A 24,770-nucleotide genomic window follows, 5' to 3' on the forward strand; every position below is an offset into this window, starting at 1 on the left:
TAAAGTTACAACATGGACACTAAGTTTAGTTAGTCTACAAACCTGTAACACACTTGTATAAAGTTACAACATGGACACTAAGTTTAGTTAGTCTACAAACCTGTAACACACTTGTATAAAGTTACAACATGGACACTAAGTTTAGTTAGTCTACAAACCTGTAACACACTTGTATAAAGTTACAACATGGACACTAAGTTTAGTTAGTCTACAAACCTGTAACACACTTGTATAAAGTTACAACATGGACACTAAGTTTAGTTAGTTTACAAACCTGTAACACACTTGTATAAAGTTACAACATGGACACTAAGTTTAGTTAGTCTACAAACCTGTAACACACTTGTATAAAGTTACAACATGGACACTGAGTTTAGTTAGTCTACAAACCTGTAACACACTTGTATAAAGTTACAACATGGACACTAGTTACAACATGGACACTCAGTTAGTTAGTCTACAAACCTGTAACACACTTGTATAAAGTTACAACATGGACACTAAGTTTAGTTAGTCTACAAACCTGTAACACACTTGTATAAAGTTACAACATGGACACTAAGTTTAGTTAGTCTACAAACCTGTAACACACTTGTATAAAGTTACAACATGGACACTAAGTTTAGTTAGTCTACAAACCTGTAACACACTTGTATAAAGTTACAACATGGACACTAAGTTTAGTTAGTCTACAAACCTGTAACACACTTGTATAAAGTTACAACATGGACACTAAGTTTAGTTAGTCTACAAACCTGTAACACACTTGTATAAAGTTACAACATGGACACTAAGTTTAGTTAGTCTACAAACCTGTAACACACTTGTATAAAGTTACAACATGGACACTAAGTTTAGTTAGTCTACAAACCTGTAACACACTTGTATAAAGTTACAACATGGACACTAAGTTTAGTTAGTCTACAAACCTGTAACACACTTGTATAAAGTTACAACATGGACACTAAGTTTAGTTAGTCTACAAACCTGTAACACACTTGTATAAAGTTACAACATGGACACTAAGTTTAGTTAATTTACAAACCTGTAACACACTTGTATAAAGTTACAACATGGACACTAAGTTTAGTTAGTTTACAAACCTGTAACACACTTGTATAAAGTTACAACATGGACACTAAGTTTAGTTACTTGTATAAAGTTACAAAACCTAAGTTTAGTTAGTCTACAAACCTGTAACGCACTTGTATAAAGTTACAACATGGACACTAAGTTTAGTTAATCTACAAACCTGTAACACACTTGTATAAAGTTACAACATGGACACTAAGTTTAGTTAGTCTACAAACCTGTAACACACTTGTATAAAGTTACAACATGGACACTAAGTTTAGTTAGTTTACAAACCTGTAACACACTTGTATAAAGTTACAACATGGACACTAAGTTTAGTTAATCTACAAACCTGTAACACACTTGTATAAAGTTACAACATGGACACTAAGTTTAGTTAATTTACAAACCTCTAACACATTGGGATAAAGTTACAACATGGACTCTAAGTTTAGTTAATCTACAAACCTGTAACACACTTGTATAAAGTTACAACATGGACACTGAGTTTAGTTAGTTTACAAACCTGTAACACACTTGTATAAAGTTACAACATGGAGTAAAGTTACAACATGGACACTAAGTTTAGTTAGTCTACAAACCTGTAACACACTTGTATAAAGTTACAACATGGACACTACAAACCTGTAACACACTTGTATAAAGTTACAACATGGACACTAAGTTTAGTTAGTCTACAAACCTGTAACACACTTGTATAAAGTTACAACATGGACACTCAGTTTAGTTAGTCTACAAACCTGTAACACACTTGTATAAAGTTACAACATGGACACTCAGTTTAGTTAGTTTACAAACCTGTAACACACTTGTATAAAGTTACAACATGGACACTAAGTTTAGTTAATTTACAAACCTGTAACACATTGGGATAAAGTTACAACATGGACTCTAAGTTTAGTTAATCTACAAACCTGTAACACACTTGTATAAAGTTACAACATGGACACTAAGTTTAGTTAATTTACAAACCTCTAACACATTGGGATAAAGTTACAACATGGACTCTAAGTTTAGTTAATCTACAAACCTGTAACACACTTGTATAGAGTTACAACATGGACACTCAGTTTAGTTAGTCTACAAACCTGTAATACACTTGTATAGAGTTACAACATGGACACTCAGTTTAGTTAATCTACAAACCTGGAACACACTTGTATAAAGTTACAACATGGACACTGAGTTTAGTTAATCTACAAACCTCTAACACACTTGTATAAAGTTACAACATGGACACTGAGTTTAGTTAATCTACAAACCTCTAACACACTTGTATAAAGTTACAACATGGACACTGAGTTTAGTTAGTCTACAAACCTCTAACACACTTGTATAAAGTTACAGCATGGACACTTGAGTTTAGTTAGTCTACAAACCTCTAACACACTTGTATAAAGTTACAGCATGGACACTCAGTTTAGTTAGTCTACAAACCTCTAACACACTTGTATAAAGTTACAGCATGGACACTCAGTTTAGTTAGTCTACAAACCTCTAACACACTTGTATAAAGTTACAACATGGACACTGAGTTTAGTTAGTCTACAAACCTCTAACACACTTGTATAAAGTTACGACATGGACACTGAGTTTAGTTAGTCTACAAACCTGTAACACACTTGTATAAAGTTACAACATGGACACTAAGTTTAGTTAGTCTACAAACCTGTAACACACTTGTATAAAGTTACAACATGGACACTAAGTTTAGTTAGTCTACAAACCTGTAACACACTTGTATAAAGTTACAACATGGACACTAAGTTTAGTTAGTCTACAAACCTGTAACCCACTTGTATAAAGTTACAACATGGACACTAAGTTTAGTTAATTTACAAACCTGTAACGCACCTGTATAAAGTTACAACATGGACACTAAGTTTAGTTAATTTACAAACCTGTAACGCACCTGTATAAAGTTACAACATGGACACTAAGTTTAGTTAATTTACAAACCTGTAACGCACCTGTATAAAGTTACAACATGGACACTAAGTTTAGTTAATTTACAAACCTGTAACACACCTGTATAAAGTTACAACATGGACACTAAGTTTAGTTAGTTTACAAACCTGTAACACACGTGTATAAAGTTACAACATGGACACTGAGTTTAGTTAATCTACAAACCTGTAACACATTGGTATAAAGTTACAACATGGACACTGAGTTTAGTTAATCTACAAACCTGTAACACACTTGTATAAAGTTACACGATGGACACTGAGTTTAGTTAGTTGACAAACCTCTAACAGACTTGTATAAAGTTACAACATGGACACTGAGTTTAGTTAGTTTACAAACCTGTAACACACTTGTATAAAGTTACAACATGGACACTGAGTTTAGTTAATTTACAAACCTGTAACACACTTGTATAAAGTTACAACATGGACACTGAGTTTAGTTAGTCTACAAACCTGTAACACATTGGGATAAAGTTACAACATGGACACTAAGTTTAGTTAGTTTACAAACCTGTAACACACTTGTATAAAGTTACAACATGGACACTAAGTTTAGTTAATTTACAAACCTGTAACACATTGGGATAAAGTTACAACATGGACTCTAAGTTTAGTTAATCTACAAACCTGTAACACACTTGTATAAAGTTACAACATGGACACTAAGTTTAGTTAATTTACAAACCTCTAACACATTGGGATAAAGTTACAACATGGACTCTAAGTTTAGTTAATCTACAAACCTGTAACACACTTGTATAGAGTTACAACATGGACACTAAGTTTAGTTAATCTACAAACCTGTAACACACTTGTATAAAGTTACAACATGGACACTCAGTTTAGTTAGTCTACAAACCTGTAACACACTTGTATAAAGTTACAACATGGACACTCAGTTTAGTTAGTCTACAAACCTGTAACACACTTGTATAAAGTTACAACATGGACATTCAGTTTAGTTAGTCATACAAACCCTATCACATTTGCGTACGAGCCACACGGAATTTATGGAACTCGTTTGGAATTGTTTTATACCCATCCAGCCCTCGCTCTAGGAATAAAATAATTCCCAGATTTGTTCCATAAATTGCGTATAGCACTACCGCTCATGTAATTATTTATATTTATGTACAAGTTAATTTCTACACAGTTTAAGACGACTTCTGTTGTAGTATAGAACAACAGAGACTAACACAACAAGAAGAAACCCTGTGAGACATATAAACACAAACGTTAGTGTCCCAATCTTGGTATATTTGGACTCATGCAGGCTTAATATCCATGGCACAGCAGAGTTCCAAAACATAACATGCCTAGCCCGGGGTCTGACACCGATAGACACTGCACTGTTTTCGTTGCCGCCAGATATTTTCACATACAACTGATCTTTTTCCGTGAATCGAGGAATTGGCTCAGCGACAAATGATGAAAATGAAGGTGTTCTGTAAAAACAAAATATATAACTCATGATACCGAACATTTAACACCGTTAACATTATTATTAATATATTACAGTTACTAGAGATACCCAACATCTAACGCCATTAAAACGATACTGAAATACTAATGCCCAAACCCCCCCCCCCCCAAACCCCCCAAAACAACCCCCAAACAACAACAAACAAACAAAAAACAAAAACAAAACAAAACAAAGAAAGGAAATAACCGCCAACCAACAATCACTCATCATAGATCGGTGGAACAAACACACGCGTAAATTTGCTGCATGGTGTACCGCCGGTCAACAGGTGAACAATCCTATACGAGAACGAGGATGTTTTTAAATATGCTGGTTTACGTTAATGAGATTCGAGTAGATCTAAACAAATTATGGACATGAGGAAATAAAGATTTTAATCCTAATTTTCAAATAAAGTTCAAATGATAGGACAGTTTTTAAGAGAGAACATATTTCGGGGATATTTAGAATGTCTTTACAGAAACGTCCTCCTGCAACGTCACTACGTAGTGTCTGTTTCATTTATCAGTATATGAAATGGTCATTTTTGAATTTCATGCCAACTTTATGTCATGTTATCTGTTAACTTGTGTTAAGGGTTAAAATATAAGTAAAATCTTAATACAAGTGACATATGCTTACCAAAACACTCGGTAATTACCTGAACTTAATTTACACATGTCAAGTATCAAACATAAAAGACAAAATAAATATTTAAGGACACACCTCAGCCGCTAGTATGTGTCAAACATGGTATGCACGTCAACACCTGCTGTTGCCACACGGGCTACTCTTTTCAATTTAAAGCGATGGATATTATATATGAACTATTTCACAGGACACAACATACCGTGGCCATGTGCACTTGCTGCAATGGATGAAATGGGAAAACCAAAAAAAAAAAGAAGAAGAAAAGAAAAGAAGAAACTAACAATGGACAAACAAATCTGTATATATCCTCCAAGGAAATAAAAATTAAAAATACTGAAATTAACAAAGGTTTTGTAATTATTCATTATTCATAGAACCGATTCAGTCAATCAGTCCAAATCCAAGTCGTGGTAACTGAACAAATCTCCCTGAACCAATACATTCTTAGGTTCATACCAACAGCAATCTGCTATTATGGAATATAAACGACAAAACCGCCATCCATAATCAAGACAACATATCTGCGCAATGCAGAGCTGAATGGACATTTGACAAACTAGGGATTGAGAGGACATCCTCCACTAGACAATACATCATTCTTGACCGCCACAGAGGACTGTCACTCCCAGACCAGGTTACTAAATCAAAACTAGCACAAGTCAGAGCTCGTTGGAATAAATACAGATAGGATCGCTTGCACTAATGAATCACTGTCAAAACAGTGAAGATATCAGGTTTTCACGAACAACTTTCAACGTCGTCCACGATGCCAGGATATGGGCGACCGTGGTAGACCACAGTGACCTAGTTGTGCAGCTACGGCAATTGGCGGACTGTTTATGACAACTGGTAGATCACTGTGTATTTCCTGATTTGCATGCTTTGAGGCAATATTTTGCTCTAAGCGAATGAGACTGTGTTCTCATTTAGCCTGAAGCAGTCAGAGTGATCATTGTTATGTTTTGTTTTCCCGAGAAGTACCATTACAGCTCCATATATTAAGTAGTGCTGGTGTATCTGTCATCGATCTGGGGTGTTTAAATGGTTCCTTTAACCACTGGGACATCTTCAGGAACATCAATTCTGTTAAAATCTTCTGCTGACACAAAACAATAATTTAACCTTTGACTCGGACTCTGAGAGTTGTGGATACAACGATTCTACTGATCGTTTTGTTTACCTTCTTTAACCAATCTGTCTGCCTTTCGTTGAACAGCTCGATCTGTGCCCTCTGTAGCACCCTTACCGTTTGATTTGAGAAATCCAAGAAATCTGCCTTTCTGGCACTATTCCATATACATAGCAGTGTTCCTAGCATACACAAATTGTAGCTATTTCGGTATTGTGTTATTGAATTATCGGACATGAAATGGTAGGTGTCTATGCCTTCTGGGATCACTTCAGCTGAAGAATCGCATTCACCATCCATGTACTGTTTCGAATCAGTACTGCATACAATATCTTCAAGAAGCTGTTCTCAATGGACTGGGTGTTTTCATGTTTGGGACATAGACAGGTATCTTGTGGTCGTACCCAAAAGAGACGTTGCAAATGACAAAAACGTTATAAGAGACCTTGCTTTTATTTGCATGTTGATGTTTAGAAATATATTCGAAGTACAATCTGTACAAGATATATGTCAAGATTTGCTATTTAATGTTTTGGCAAGTTACAGTTTCATTCCTTCCTGCAGTTCTTCTGCTGCTGTCGTCTTGCAGAAAGAACGTGAGTAAATCCGTTTAGGTTATTTAATGTTTTGGCGAGTTACAGTTTCATTCCTTCCTGCAGTTCTTCTGCTGTTGTCGTCTTGCAGAAAGAACGTGAGTAAATCCGTTTGGGTTATTTAATATTGTTTGCTTCTTTTCATCTTGGTAACAGAAAGTTGATTATCTTATGCTACAGGTGATTTCATCACACGAGGACATAGGTCAACTGTTTTACGTACGCTGATATCAAGCTGTATATAGGCCAACTGTTTTACCTAGCTCTGATATCAGGCGATATGTGCTTTATAACTTTATATGCAAGAACTCGAGCCACAGACATGTACTTACATATACTTCTAAAAAGAATTTTAGTGTTGTTTTAATTCAAAGATTTATGCGTTGTGTTAGCGTAATGTTTTCCTTATCTGATGTGGCACATTACAATTGCGAATGCGTCATATTAACTGTCATACTGCAAGGGAATTTTACAGATGGTGGGTTAGTCGTTTTCATGTTTGCGCTATATGCTCTCTTTCACGATATGACGCACCACTGACTAAAACGATGTCTGGTATAATACCCTATTTTGACCATGTACATGCCTTTTTGATCTTTTTGATGAAAATCTTGAACATTTCAGCTATAGATTTGATGGTTGTATGCTGTAATCATGACGGGTGTCATCGGTGGGGCAGGGTATGTTTATATTTCGCGAATACCTGATATCATCAATCTTTTTACAGCGATACATGAGTGCTTGCCATCACAGCTGTATATATTCCAATGAGCTCTACAAGTTTGCTTTTTTCTAAGCTAGTCTTGGGGATGGCAGTCCTCGTCCAGGCAATACAGGAGGCATAAACTCGTGTTTCGGATCTCCTAGGAGAGTGGCGGTCCTCCCCCAGGCGATACATGAGGCATAAACTCGTGTTTCGGATCTCCTAGGAGAGTGGCGGTCCTCCCCCAGGCGATACAGGAGGCATAAACTCGTGTTTCGGATCTCCTAGGAGAGTGGCGGTCCTCCCCAGGCGATACAGGAGGCATAAACTCGTGTTTCGGATCTCCTAGGAGAGTGGCGGTCCTCCTAAGGACGAACACCTGATCATGGAATCAATCACACCTTTGCATCAATCTGATTAAAATTAGCTCTACTGGTCTACCGGTAGATCTAACAGCATTGCGTGGACTCCCCAATCTAATTAAAATTAGCTCCACTATTACATGAGGATCTAACAGCAGCTAGTTGGAGCTCATGTCCACCAATCAAAACCTTACTTGCAGAATCATGCCAGTGATTTAAAAATAATTTGAAAACATTCCGAATTATCCTGAGGGTATACGATATGTTTCGTGTGAATTACGAATGATGGCTGCTGTTAGATCCACCTGTAATAGTGGAACTAATTTTAATTAGATTGGTGGACTCACATGTCCAGGTGACATTTCATCTATAAATAATAATTTAAATATCGACCAATTACACTTCGCCTTTTATAGCATTATTCGGGAGCATACAAATTCTAAAAATATCGGCCGAGACTATTTATACAATAGGCGAACTCGTTGGTCTATTTCAACATTAAAAAACAGGGGAAAATGTGCAGTAATAAACTCTGGATTGTATACTAGTATAAACAGATTTTATGGCTATAATACCATCACGTTTTTATATAAACTTTTATATTGAAATTAGTTTCTAGCATACTTCGTAATTCACCCGAATCATTTCGTATAGGGATACACATAAAGAATCCCTGCAATGATGCAGTCATCACAACGTTTTTTGCCTTCCACAAAACACTGTTGCGGTAATGATGTTTAGTAACATTTCAGCGTTTAGAAAAGACCGTATAAGTGTATTATGGACACCAATGCATTTTTAAAACTTGTAAATAATATACTCAAGCAAAGCAAAACAAAGGCAAACTACTCATATTCTGTAATATATTACACGGTAAAGACGAAACCCACGAAAAAAAAACCTTTACCCTACGAAGGTGGAGTTCATTAAAGATTAATTACCAAAAAGTTATGATAGAATTATTTTTGTTTTTTCAAAACGCCAGTGACAACACTGTATTTTTGGTTTACTTCTGTTTCCTGTGTTAAAGGGTCGTGTCTAAAATCAGTATGTTAACATTATGCTTTGGTTCTGTTGTGGTAATGACTGCTTATTAGGGGACTGATATTACATTACAAAATATCTATTTCAAAGCAAAATCGTATAATTCCAGTGAACAAAAGTGTTACTTGTGTTTATCTTACAACTATTTCTGCTTTTAAAATATTAAAATTGTAATGATATCATTGAAAATATAAAGTGTCTATAAAACGTATACATTTTTTGGGGGACAACGCAAATCTGAAAGACAAAATGTTTATCCATGTTCAAGACCATATCTCGGCACAATGGAGAGTCCAAAGGGCATTTGGTAAAATATTGGTTGATTCCCTGAATCTCGATCTAGTGCCTCGTGTATAGGAAGGAGGGCGTCCACTATCGACGATATCCTTACTGGACAAAATATCCCTCAGGAGCCTATTTCACTAAACATCGTAAATTTACGTTTACGTGTAAAACTTACACCTGTCGTACGTCTACGTGTACGTTTACTCCATTTCACGAAGCCGGTCGTAGAAATACTACTAACTTACTTTGCACGTAAATCTACGTCTGTTTTCTTTTTAGTGCTGCAACGATAAACCGGTGTACCGGTATACCGCGATAATTGATCAGCTCGATACGAACCGCGGTACAGTTTTGCGTATCGCGATTTTTATACGCTATTTTTTTTCCTTGTATCTTATTTGTCTTGAAATAGGCAAACAAACAAACAAACAAAAAACACATCATTTTATTAATTGGTGATGACAGGAAATGTAACAATCACATCAAGAGTAGTCGGCTTACCTGTTGGCATACGAAGTGATAGGTCGGTTATACTTAGTTTTAACTTTTAAACAAAACGTGTTTAACGATAATTACAAATAAATGTTTTGTTACTTACACATTATCATTCATTGTTCATTTACGTTGGAATACGACTACGGCTATCATCTTCAAAGAAATAAACCAACAAATGAGAATCACACTTCGCTGTTTTTCACTGAACTCGGAATACTTCGGCCGATCGTTCAAAATACCTCGGCTCTGTTTCGGTCGATCTGCTGAAACATTGCGACTCAATACGTACATTTCCGTGTCAAGCGAGCAGCAACGGAAAAGTCCGATAGTAAGGATTTCCGAATGTGACAATTTATAAATAGTTTGGCACCGTCACACCAGTGTTCTAGTAGACTAGTATTGTGTTAAAAAATAAAAATATGACCTAAAACATTTAGCCTGACAACTGAAACTAATAAAGATCATTAAAACATTATGCCTTCTGTTTTCATTAAAAAAAACCCAACCCCATAAATATTAAATTTAAATAATATCAACTGTATTGCAATACATATTGCAATACAGTTTCTTATATCGCAATATATCGCAATACGGTGTTGACCGTATCGTTGCACCCCTATTTCTTTTGCAACTCATTTAGCAGAAATTTGACATCTAAAGCCGATTATTAATAAATAAATGTGCTCTAGTACTGTCGTTAAACAAAACAAACTTATAACTTTTAAAAGAAAGAACGAATAAACTTGATAAAGTTTGGAAACCACCGTTTCCGGTATACCAACACATGGTTGTACTGTACCAAATAAAATCCTATAGGCGACAATGTTAACTTATGTAGTTAAAAACACTATATTATGGGTCAATTCCCTATATTTGCTTTGAGGGGGGGGGGGGGGAACTGATGGATCGGGTAACTCTATATCAGATTTTGATTACAATGGTAAACATTAATGTGAAAAAAGGCTCACAAGTGGGGGGGGGGGGGGGGGCAAGTCGATATGCATTTTAAAAAAAAACCCACATTTTTTTAATGGTGATTTCAATTCGTGGTTTCCAACAAAGTAGTAAATATACTGCAAAAAGGCTCTGCATACATAACAAAAAGAAGTCATGTCCACCCCCTGGATCCGCAACTAAAATGTTCCTACGTCATGAACGAGTTTATTATCTGTGTAGGCAAAATGCAAGATGATGTTTGGCTGTAGTGGCGTAGCGTGGGTTGCCAGCGCCCGGGGCAAGCCAAGTATTGCGCCCCCGGCAAGCCAAGTATTGCGCCCCCTAACCAGTGGACCGTTAGCACTCCCCGAGTCCCTTCCACCAGTAAAGAATTTTACGCCCAGGGCAACCGCCCCGGTGGCCCCGCCCACGCTACGCCACTGTTTGGGTGTATTTTGTGGGGTTGTTTTTTTGTCTAGACAACCTTTCACCCCTATCAAAATAATAGTCAGTTGAGCAGGCAATCATTTGTGTATGGATGTATATATTATTTCTAAATTGTAGAGAAAATATTAAGTTGAATTTGAAAAAGATTAAAGTAAAACATTGCACAGTTCGTCAAATATAAGTTTAAAAAAAATACGTTTGATAGCAGAGGCGAATCTAGATATTTGTAAAGGGGAGAGGGGCGTCACAGAATTGTAAAAGGAGCAAGTTGAGTTTGTGCAAGGCAAATGAGCCGAGGTCCGGAAGGGATCCACATATATTCGTAATGAAGACGAGAAGAGACGCGTTTTCAGGACAGTTTACCACACCCCCATGTCCAGACCACGGTACGGCCCTGCGTTTAATGGGAGCTGGTACACGAGATAGGTACTGGGGGAAAATATCGTCTGGTTTGTTGCTGCATATATTTGCATATATCAGAAAATATGCAGACTCGTCTTAATTGAACGCTATCAGCCTATTTGAAAAAAAAAGAAAAAAAAGTGAGTGGATTAAAAAAAGTTGTTTTTGTTTAACGACACCACTAAAACACATTGATTTATTATTCATTGGCTATTCGATGACAAACATTTGGTAATTCTGACAAGTATTTGTTAGAGGAAACCCGCTACATTTTTTTCCTAATGCAGCAAGGGATCTTTTATATCCGCTTTCCCACAGACAGGAAAGCACATACCACGGCCTTTGACCAGCTGTAATGCACTGTTTGGAACCAGAAGAAAAACACATCAGCTGAATGGAGCCACCGAGGTGGTTCGATTCTGTGACGCTGGCACCTCAAGCGAGCACTCAACCGACTGAGCTAAATATCGCCCTGAGTGGATCAAATGACACAGGTAACAAAACTGGCTATCACTGGATTAATAAAGGGAGTTAACTTGTTAAACACTTTACAAAAACCAAAAGTGTTACCTATTTATGAATTATCGAAGTTGATGTAGCAATTTACATGTGCGACTAGTTGTAGTCGACGGCACTCTTAAATTTACGTCTAACTTTACTCGTAACTTACGTTTACACTTCTTTGTGAAATGCTCTTCAGTCGTAGATTTACGATGTTTAGTGAAATTGGATCCTGACCGCCACAAAGAGGACTGCCACTCCTAGTCGTGCAGTCATTACCACAACAAAGATTCGATTTTATTCCCCAAAAATGTTCAATGAAGAGAAACAGAAGACAATTAAATGTTAAATTATGTCGTTCTGAGGTAATAACATTAGCTTCTAAAAGTTAGCACATTGTACCGGATTCTCAATGTGTACAGCAACATGGGCACATCAGTCGTGTTCGTGTAGGATACTTCAGCCCAAGATACGGTAAGCGGTCAGCGATTAACGAGTGTAGATCAGACACCTATCAGATATGCCGATAGACGTCTGATTATCCATTAACATTGGAACATTTGTTTTTGCATATCTAAAAATATTCAATTCCCTAGTGTTTGAGTACCCCCTACCCCACACATTCCCCGGACTCATACGACTATTATTTTAAATGTTTATAACTTGGAAAGGGAAACCATATGACAGACATAAGGGCACATGTATATTACAGCCTTTGAATTGTATCGATAGAGTTTATAGTTATTACTAGTGGTGTTAATACGTGTTAATTCTTGCAGGTTCTTTTAAAACAAAAATATTGTCCCAAAATACATTGGTAATGTTAGGATTGGGAACTCCTAATTCATTACCTTACAAATAAGTGCTCAAACACTATACTAATAGTACATTTAACTGATAAAGACATGTCAAAAACACAATAAATATTCTGTACAACAATTTGAGAACAGTATTTGTTACTCTAAAAACACATACCATGTACGATTACGTCATTAGATGTTAAAGGGACATTCCCGAGTTTGCTGCAACTTTTAAGATGTTATCGACTAGCAGAGACTTTTTAACGATTGTAATTTCTGCATAAAATATTAGTGGCTGCATATTAAATGTGTTTCTGATCGTTCTAATATTTGTACTAGGTTAAATGTCATTTTATTTCCTAAAATATTATTTTGAAGACCCAATCCAGTTTGGCCGTCTTACAAATATTAAGACGACCAGAAACACATTGAATATACAGACACTGATATTCTAAACAAACAAATATATTTAATATGTAATTTAATCGTAGAAATATTTTATTAGTCGGAAACATCTTACAATGCAGCAAACTCAGGAATGTCCCTTTAAGCTTAATTTTAGTAAATATATTGTGAGATGTATATTGTGAGCAAGCACTACAGTTGGGTTTATAAGATACCATGGGATTCTAAAAAAACAAAAGCAAAAGGAAGACAATAGACAAAATTATTTTCAACAGACTAAATAAAAATATATAAAATAAAATAAAATAAATAGTATATAAATATATACTTGCATAAGAATTATACGAAAGAAAAGATAGGAAGAGTAAAAGAAAGATATTTGTAAATAACAAAAGCCCTTTTTTCTGTATTAATACAAGTTAGTTCTTGTTTAATATATTAAAAACATAAAAGTGTCATCTTTTTAACCCAAAACAACTATTTGCAGGTTGTTGACTGTTGGAGTAGTCCGTACTGGTCGAGTCATACAGTGTTCGGGAGTAAGGAGTTGTGCCACATCTCTATAAAGGTTTCCTCCCATCAGGCAACATGTAGTAATATACAGTGTTCGGGAGTAAGGAGTTGTGCCACATCTCTATAAAGGTTTCCTCCCCATCAGGCAACATTTAGTAATATACAGTGTTCGGGAGTAAGGAGTTGTGCCACATCTCTATAAAGGTTTCCTCCCCATCAGGCAACATGTAGTAATATACAGTGTTCGGGAGTAAGGAGTTGTGCCACATCTCTATAAAGGTTTCTTCCCGATCAGGCAACATGTAGTAATATACAGTGTTCGGGAGTAAGGAGTTGTGCCACATCTCTATAAAGGTTTCTTCCCGATCAGGCAACATGTAGTAATATACAGTTTGCTTTAGGCAAACACATTTATTTTTGACTATTAATTATAAAATATTTGACCAATTAATAATGTTTTTTTGTTTTTGGTTGTAAATTTAAGATTCCTCCTTTCACCCCTTTTCCATTTGGGGCACATTTTCAATACGATACACGTGTAACACTGTCCATTATAACACAGTTCGTAATAGTCTAGTAACACAGTTAGTAATTAATGTAAAACCCATTTTTAACAAAGTTGTTAATTAATTTCATGCTCATGTTTGACAAAGTTAACTAGTTTTGGACCTATGTTTAACAAAGTTAACTAATTAATTTCGTACTGATGTTTAATAAAGATAATTAAATAGTTTTGCACCCATGTTTAATCAAATTAATTAGTTTCATACAGATGTTTAATAAAATTGATTAATAGTTCCGTACCCATGTTCAGTAAACTTAAGTAGTTTTGGAACTATGTTTAATAAAGTTAACTAATTAATTTTGTACCAATGTTTAATAAAGTTATTTAATTTAATACTCAGGTTTAATAAAGTTAATTAATTAGAATCCTACAAATGTTATGTTAATTAATTTCCTACCCATGTTTAATAAAGGTAATTAATTAATTTTGTTCTCATGTTTAATGGAATGAATGAATGTTTAACGACACCCCATCACGAAAAATACATCGGCTATTGGGTGTCAAACTATGGTAATGCAAATAAATAAAGTGATGATCAACATCAATATAAAAATTCAAGACTTAAACAAAAACAGTGTAAAGAACTGTGCAAAAACACAAATATCACAGAATTTTACGGATACTGAATCTTACTCAAAACTTCAATTTTGTGCTGTATTGGCCATTCTCAAAGAGAATGTTTCACCCCTGCACCACGGTGAGGTTACAGCACACGCAGGGGTCATGTTTAATGGAGTTAATTAATTAATTTCGTAACCATACTTACTACAGTTAACTAATTAGTTTCGTACCCATGTTTCATGAAGTTAATTAATTACTTTCGTAGTCATGCTCAATGAAGTTAATTAATTAGTTTCATACCCATATTTAACAAAGTTAAATACTTAATTTCGTACCCATGTTTAATAAAGTTAATTAATTACTTTCACACCATGTTTAATGAAAGTTAATTAATTACATTCGTACCCATGTTTAATGAAATTAATTGATTACTTTCGTAATTAGTTTCATACCAATGTTTAACAAAGTTACTTAATTAGTTTCGTACACATTTAATAAATAAATTAATTAGTTTCGTACCCATGTTTAATGAAATTGCTCCACATGTCGATGACGATGCGACTGACACGGCGGTCGTCGTCGGTGTAGTTGTAAAGAGGGTGTCCCGTGAACGGACAGCCGAACAGGTAGAAGAGGTCGCGCCCGTGAGGGACTCCTGTAACAGTGGAAACTATCTGTGTAATTATCAGTTTTATCTCTTTACAGCGATTCGCTGGCAAAATCTTTATTCAGTAAAATTATGTATCAGTTAATAGTCCTGTAAACATCACCACTGATTACAATAATAAATATAGTGATTAAAATATTAACTTAGCTCTTTTCCACGTTACTGATTAAATATACTGGATGCTTTTACTTGAATGTGGCTTGCTTGAGGATTAGTTGAATGTGGATTTCTTGAAGGAGGGTTTCTTGACTGAGAGCTACTTGAATTAGAATTACTTGAAAGAAAGAAAGAAATGTTTTATTTAACGACGCACTCAACACATTTTATTTACGGTTATATGGCATCAGGCATATGGTTAAGGACCACACAGATTTTGAGAGGAAACCCGCTGTCGCCACTACATGGGCTACTCTTCCGATTAGCAGCAAGGGATCTTTTATTTGCGCTTCCCACAGGCAGGATAGCACAAACCATGGCCTTTGTTGAACCAGTTATGGATCACTGGTCGGTGCAAGTGGTTTACACCTACCCATTGAGCCTTGCGGAGCACTCACTCAGGGTTTGGAGTCGGGTATCTGGATTAAAAATCCCATGCTTCGACTGGCATCCGAACCCAGTACCTACCAGCCTGTAGGCCGATGGCCTACCACGACGCCACCTTGGCCGGTAGAATTACTTGAATAATGATTACTTGAATCTACTACACACTCGCACTTGAGTGAAGATTATGCCAATACTAACCTAACCAAGATGGCGGTGGAGAAACCGGCGACTGGTACTTGAATGATGATTACTTGAATCTACTACACACTCGCACTTGAGTGAAGATTATTCCAATACTAACCTAACCAAGATGGCGGTGGAGAAACCGGCGACTGGTACTCGAATATGTAAAAATAAGTATTTCTGTTTCTCTTAGAAATCCGACTGGCGAAGTCTACAGCTGGCGCAACAAATAAAGAGTCACTCATGATCGGAAACAAAATAGGACAAACTAGAATTAAACAGACTAATACTTAAATGATTAGAACTTTTCATAATAAAAATCAAAAGTTAGTCATTTATAATTATCTGTCTTGGAAATATCTAGTAGTAAATTCAAGTCTTGGGTTGCAGTTATATTTATTTGAACCGATGTTTGTCAGAGACTGATATTCTTAACAATAGAGCAAAATGCTGTGCCTTCCCGTCTCACTTGAGCCACAGAGCAGAATATTACATGGATTTGAATCGTGACACAGCATTACGTAGAACTAGACTAGGACTAGACTAGACTAGACTAGACTATATGTTTTACCGACACTCCAGCACAAAAATGCATCGACTATTGGGTGTGAAAGTACGGTAAATACAAAACATTAAGTGAAACTAAAAGTAGATTACGAATGCGAGTCACTCACACTGTACAAACCCACGATGTTTGCAGTTTCGTTTGTTGGATCAGACCAAGGTTTATATACTTTTAAAACTAAATCTGAAATGACAAATAAAACAGGATTCAAATATGACGCTTTGAATTCACGATTGTTGAAGAAAAGTGTATTTGGTTTACCACCCCATTAATCTTCACGATTGTTCAAGAAAAGTGTATTTGGTTTACCACCCCATTAATCTTCACTTACTGTCGGAGTACTGATTGATGTGTCGTACTATTCTAAACTGTTGAACGAACTACAAAGTCGGCTTCTGATGATGTCAAGGTAAATTGTAGGACATTCCACTCCCGGATGTAAGTTATAATAGATTATCTTAAAGGGACATTCCTGAGTTTGCTACATTGTAAGATGTTTCCGACTAATAAAATATTTCTATGATTAAACTTACATATTAAATATATTTTCTTGTTTAAAATATCAATGTCTGTATATTCAATGTGTTTCTGGTTGTCTTAATATTTGTAAGAAGCCCAAACTGGATTTTGGCTTCAAATAATTTCGTACGTACAAAAAAATTATATTTTATATTTTAAAAATTAAATTAAATTTAACCTAGTACAAATATTAGAACCATCAGAAACACGTTTAATATACAGCCACTAATATTTTATGCAGAAATATATTTGATATGTAATTACAATCGTTAAAAGATCTCTGTTAGTCGATAACATCTTAAAAATTACAGCAAACTCAGGAATGTCCCTTTAATATTTGTAAGAAGCCCAAAATGGATTTTGTCTTCAAATAATGTCGTACGTACGAAAAAAACAAACATTTTAGGAAATAAAATGAAATTTAACCTAATACAAATATCAGAACGATCAGAAACACGTTTAATATACAGCCGCATTATTTTATGCAGAAAAATATATTTGATATGTAATTACATTCGTTAAAAAGTCTCTGTTAGTCGATAGCATCTTTACAATTGCAGCAAACTCAGGAATGTCCCTTTAAAATTTAGCGAAATCCAAAATAAGTGACATATTAGCATCATAAACAATTGGCATAGTCCGCATATTAACAAAATTAAGCATAAGTTGTAGGATCAGCTGAAAGAATACTTTATATATATTTACAGACAATGTAAATTTAGGAGAAACTTGCAGTAATGTAAATGCTAACCAACTATTGTTGTTTGCTATACGTAAAACAAATAATTAATAGCCATTGTTGTATGTTCAATAAATCGCCGACAAAACGATCACACAAATGTTTTTCGGAACAGTGTGATGTATTTCTGTCTAAATTTAGCGTCATGAAATATTAGCGTTTTGTATGGCCCAGCTTAATTCGTTAATATTTCTAATGTACAGGATTCCCCCAGTGAATTCCACTCTGTCCATTCCACCCCGTAACAATTTCCCTGCCCCAGATCATGAAACCAAACTCTATCAATAGAATTAAAACAATAGATGCCATAGAACGCGGATGGATATGTTAGACTTCATCATTGACAACATATATGTCACATGTAGTGACAGGACATATAGACAGTTCATAGAAATTCCCATGGCCACTAACTGTGCTCTACTACTCGCCGATTTGTTTCTCTATGCTCATGAAAAACAATTTCTGACCAATCCGGTTAAATCAAAACAAAGGGATCTGGCTAAAACGTTTAACTTTTCTTTCCGCTATGTTGATGATCTTATATCATTCAATAACAGCAGGATAACAGATTACCTTCTATTGATTTACCCACAAGAGTTATAAATAAAAGAAACATCTGAAAGTATTAAATCAGTTTCCTTCCTCGATCTCTGCATAGATATTCAAAGCGACACTGGTCTTCAAACTAAGCTGTATGTAATTACTTCAATTTTCTAATAGTAAATGTTCTCTTTATGTCGAGTCTTATATACATTCTGCTCCAGCATATGCTGTCAACATATCACAACTTCTTAGATACCTTAGGGCATGCTCAATGCATGTAGATTTGAAACAATGCAATATTATTCTGGTACAAAGTTATTCCATCAGAGTTATGATGTCCATGCATTTCTAAGGGTATTCAAAACGTTTTATGGTAGACATTTGGAGGCTATATCTACTAAATATGATGCATGACTGACCAAAATTATGATTGATGCTATTCCATATTTTGAAACTCTCATTTTGTAATTGTCTTAGATGAAGTGACAGACTTGACAGCTGTAGTGACAGTACTCATGACGGGTGTTACTTTTTCGCGAACACCTGATATCATCCCTGTTATGACAGTGATTCAGTGCATGTCATCACAGCTGTACTTATTCTAATGAGCTCTGCCTGGTGCTACTTTCCATTTTGTAAACTAGTATGCGAATGGCAGTGATTAAGATAGAAATCTACAGTAAAGGAGTGGCTGTCCTATAGGCGAGAGACTATTTTGCCAAATGGCCATTCGATTGTATTCAGATGTATAGACAAATGTGTATGTACTGAACAATAAATTGTTTTATCTGCAGCTTGATAGTTAAAGGGACATTCCTGAGTTTGTTGCAATTTTTAAGATGTTATCGACTAACAGAGACCTTTTAACGATTGTAATTACATATCAAATATATTTCTGCATAAAATATTAGTGGCTGTATATTAAACGTGTTTCTGATTGTTCTAATATTTGTACTAGGTTAAATTTAATTAAATTTTTAAAATATAAAATATAATTTTTTCGTACGTACGAAATTATTTGAAGCCAAAATCCAGTTTGGATTTCTTACAAATATTAAGACGACCAGAAACAGATTGAATATACAGACACTGATATTCTAAACAAGAAAATATATTTAATATGCAAGTTTAATCGTAGAAATATTTTATTAGTCGGAAACATCTTACAATGCAGCAAACTCAGGAATGTCCCTGTAATAAATATACGTTTTATTTTTGTTGAGAGAGTATTTTGTTCACTCTGCTATCTTAATATGTACTGAATAATATATAGAGGATTCGTCACGAGTATTTTTTAATATGAAAAATATCAAACGAGTCATTTTAATCGGTATTTGTCGAGGCTCTGCCCAGACAAATACCTATTAACTAGACGAGGTTGATATTTTACATATTAAAAAACCACGAGTAGCGAATTCTATTTATCCTATAACACTTCTAAACTAACATTTTAGTTAAATATTTAGTAAATCACAGTACTAAAGTCACCGCCATCGGTAATATGACGTCATCACGATTAGCACAAATTAGTTTGACGTCACGCATTTTAACTAAATCTTTGAAAACGTTACGCTCAGGCATACAGGTCTTGCTTGCTAGTAAGCAAATGACCCATCCACAGCAACACATTACCTAGAGACTTTGCACATTTGCATACCATTATTAATCGAGTTCATACACTAAAACTACCACATGGGTTTATGACATGGATATCATGGGTAAGTTAAAGGATAAATTGTTTTATCCGCAGCTTGTGCAGGCACATACTGAATCATTATTTAAAACATAATGATTGTGACTCGACGATTAAGTGGTGTCAGCGAGCCACTGGCTGGCACTGTTCAGACTGTGGACACTGATGTCTGGCTCTTTGACACATTCAGGAAGACGTACGCTGATGATTTAAAGCATTTCACACCAAATAAACTGTGTAACGCAACATACACTTAATCTGACCGACAAAACCATAATATATGATCAGAGCCGTATCTCTGCACAATGCAGAGTCGAATTGAAATTAATATTTAATATAGTGGGTGATTCCATGAATCTCTATCTAGTGCCTCGTCAATAGGAGGGCAGCTACTCCAGAGGAAATCCTTTACACCTGAAAAAGGACTGCCACTCCAAGACTAGTTTATTAAATCAAAACAAACATCGGACAGAGCTGATTAGAATAAGTACAGCTGTCATGGCATGCACTCATGAATCACTGTCATAACAATGGTGATATCAGGTGTTCGCGAAAATTGAACATATCCTGCCCTACTTACCGATTAATTCTGGAGAAAACTCTGGAACTACCCCTTCAAAAATTCCTCTTTTCACTTTATTTACCGTTAATTCGGTGACATCGACTTTGACTGAAACACGAAATATGATTCTATTATCAACCAGGGATCATCTGGTATTGGTACCTTCTTTAATGGTTGTAATGATTTGTATCCCATGGTTCGGTGTGGTCGTTTGCATATTTAAGTATTCCATGTGCTGGGTAAGATTATATATATATACTGATGGAAAGAAATATAGGATCACACAGATAGCAACACGAAATAATGACTGCATCAAAAATCAGTTGATATTGTTAGAAGTTGACCGAGAACATATATAGGCAGCACATTCAACACTACAGACATTCAATCCCACATTACAACTTGGTATGAAATGCAGACATTACTACGCCAGTTGTGAATTAAATATGGTCTACAATTTGATGTGTTCCCTTATTTCTTTCCATCTGTATATATATATATATATATATATATATATATATATATATATATATATATATGTTATAGTCAATGTCCAAAATCAGGCAATTTGTGTAAAATGCCAGACATTTTCAGTAAATTTATAAATTGTCTGATTCACTGAGTCAATTTAACAAGTGCCTGGAATGTCCAGTCATTTCACAAATTACCTGGAACATGAGCCCCTTTATTTGGCAAATTGACTGAAATGAGTCAGATGAAATAAAATAAAAATAATATATATTTTTAATGATTTATTTACACAGGATGAAACGCAATAAAGACAAAATATCTTGTTAATATATTATGGTTCATGGTAAACCTAGACATCCGCAAGGTCAGGGATGAGTTGAACGGCTCAACTGCGATGTTAAGGGCATGTCAATTGCGCGGTTAGGTGACGACGACAACAGATTTGGCCAACTAGACTTCGCTTTGTACAGTTTCAGAAAAACAACAGTTACCATTCTGGAATAAAACAATCGCCATTCAAGGCCCTTTTCGGGTGTGATGCATGAGTTGGACTACGTTCAGCATCCCTTCCAAGTGAAATCCTAGAACGACTTGTGTCTGAAGATGACCTCAAAGATGCACTAATACCTTCTGATTCCACTGCAGTAAATTCTCCTGACAACATGGCACACACAGAAAGAATAGTTAAACGAAGTCGACTAGATAATGTTGCTGGTAATTCTGGAGATAACGTGACTATGCAAATCCCTCTAGTAGACCGCGGTAAATGTGATCCTCGAAATCTGATGGGGTGGTGGGGGGTGGGGGGGGGGGGTGGTGATCCTGAACAGGAATGAACATGACTTGTACCGAGTTGCAGTTCGTGTCGGTGTTAATAAAAGGACGTTATAGTAGGACTTGTGTGCGCAGCGGCTGTACAGCATCAACAATATGACAACCAACAAAGAAATAGGCCTACGGCATGCTGTCCAAGAGGAATCAATGTGTGGTGGGCAAGGTTTTACCAAGTGTAATTTTGCGCAAAATGGCAAGCAATGCAAGTAAAAAAGTGCACCTGTTTCAAAGCCGAACTAAAGTGCAACACTACTCAAGTCTTACTTGTCCCAACAAGAACTAACATTTTACTGCATATTTTCTTTGTGTCTTTTTTTCTGATTAGTTACTTTGACAAAAGTATTTATGAAAATAAACTAAGATCATTATTTTTGTTACTATGATTTTATTTATTTTAATTATTTTTATAAGAAATATATTTATCTTTCTTGTCTTTCATACTATGTACATATCAAAGGTATATCTCTAATCTTCAGTTACTATTGTTATATTATATGTGGTGTTTACTACATCAAACGAATGTCAGTGACTTAAAACAATGCGTGATTATAGTGAACTCTCACGTCAACTCGTCTTTCATACTAAATAAATAAGTCATAAAGATATACATTATCTTTTCTTTCATCTGACTAATTTCAGTCATTCTGTCAAATAAAGGGGTTCATTTTCCAGGCAATTTGTAAGATTACTGGAAATTCCAGGCACTGATATATATATATATATATATATATATATATATATATATAGAGCTAGGAGTTTTTGTTTGGGGGCAACTGAGTAGTTAATAGTCTAAAACTCTTTTTCTTTAAATTTCTACGCCCCTATATATATATATATATATATATATATATATATATATATATATATATATATATATATATATATATACATACACACATGTATAAGTAGCTTAATTACACACACACACACACGTACACACACACACACACACACACACACACACATATATATATATATATATATATATATATATATATATATATATACACACACATACACACATATGGGCGTATAAATATGACGTCACTTTAGAACCGGTTGTGATTTGGTTTTTCAAGACAGTAATGAACAAACATTACTCCGCCGTTAAGGAAACGTTATTTTGTAAACAATGACTGGAATGTTCATTTAGCAGTACAGTTCTACGGTAATAAACAGAATATTACATTCGTGTCCATGACAGACGATGTTTACGACACTCGTGCCTAAATTATCACATTTCCCTCGCTCTCGCTCAGGAAATATGATAATTTAAGCACTTGTGTCGTAAACATCGTCTGTCATGGACACTCATATAATATCCTCTATATATCAAATGGAATGAATAAATGAATGAATGTTTAACGACATCCCAGCACGAAAAATACATCGGCTATTGGGTGTCAAGCTATAGTAAATGCAAAACTAAAGTGATGAGCAACATCAATATAAAAATTCAAGACTTGAATAACACAATGTAAAGAACTGTGCTAAAATAGAAATATCACAGATAGGTAAAATTAAAATTTAGAATAAAAGTCAGTAAAAGTAGAAACTGTAAAATAAGTTCTGGATGGAATCGAAAGGATCCCATCACAGATTGTTGTCCAAATGTATCTTTAATATAGCTTTCGAAAAATAGTTGTTCTTTGTATAATCGGTAAGTGTTGCGTCTTGATAACAGTGATATGTTATTTTTCCATGTTTGTAAATACTGATCGCATTGTCTTTGTTTAATTTGTTGTGACAGACAATTTACTGATATGAAAGATTGTCTTATCCAGATATCACCCATTCCCAAGTTATTCAGTGCGTTTTAACAGTATTAAAGGGAAATTCCTGAGTTTGCTGCATTGTAAGATGTTTCCGACTAATAACATATTTCTACGAGTAAACTTACTTATTAAATATATTTTCTTGTTTAGAATATCATTGTCTGTATATTTAATGTGTTTCTGGTTGTCTTAATATTTGTAAGAAGCCCAAATTGGATTTTGTTTTTAAACGAAAAACAATTATTTTAAGAAATAAAATAAAATTTAACCCTGTACAAATATTAGAACGACCAGAAACACGTTTAATATACAGCCACTAATATTTTATGAGTAAAAATATTTAGATATGCAATTACAATCGTTAAAAAGTCTCTGTTAGTCGATAACATCTTTAAAATTGCAGCAAACTCGGAAATGTCCCTTTAATCCAGTTATAGTTCGTTCCGTTAGTAAGGTGGTCATTTAACATAATTTTGTATAAAAGAGTAGACAATTTTGATTGTTTTCCTATCAGTCGCGCCCAGTAACATACCATTCTTCTATATATAGTTAACTCGGCAGGCCTTCTCCCTAACTCTCCATAAAGCATAAATATTGGTGTTGCGTTCGTAACAGGTATGATGTGTCTTAAAAAGTTTATTTGTACAGAATTAAATATATCAACTTTTTCATACCCCCATATTTCGCATCCATATAATAAAACTGGCAGAACCATTGAGTCCAAAAATTTAAGTTTACATTCGGTTGATAGATAGTA

At 35.0% G+C, this 24,770-nt stretch overlaps 1 protein-coding gene across 1 annotated transcript in view; it reads right to left on the reverse strand.

The window, feature by feature from the left end:
* Positions 1–7,763: 7,763 nt before the first annotated feature.
* Positions 7,764–24,770, reverse strand: part of LOC121376513 (cholinesterase-like) — a 26,165-nt gene continuing 9,158 nt past the window's right edge. Inside the window, exons 7-11 of the mRNA XM_041504408.1 lie at positions 20,952–21,041; positions 16,998–17,060; positions 16,431–16,580; positions 15,439–15,574; positions 7,764–7,968 (exon numbers count right to left, since the gene is read on the reverse strand). Of these exons, the coding sequence (XP_041360342.1) occupies positions 7,764–7,968; positions 15,439–15,574; positions 16,431–16,580; positions 16,998–17,060; positions 20,952–21,041 (644 nt within the window). The remainder of the gene's footprint in view (positions 7,969–15,438; positions 15,575–16,430; positions 16,581–16,997; positions 17,061–20,951; positions 21,042–24,770) is intronic.

The sequence above is a fragment of the Gigantopelta aegis genome, chromosome 6 (assembly GCF_016097555.1).
Source record: "Gigantopelta aegis isolate Gae_Host chromosome 6, Gae_host_genome, whole genome shotgun sequence".
Taxonomy (NCBI): Eukaryota; Metazoa; Mollusca; class Gastropoda; order Neomphalida; family Peltospiridae; genus Gigantopelta; species Gigantopelta aegis.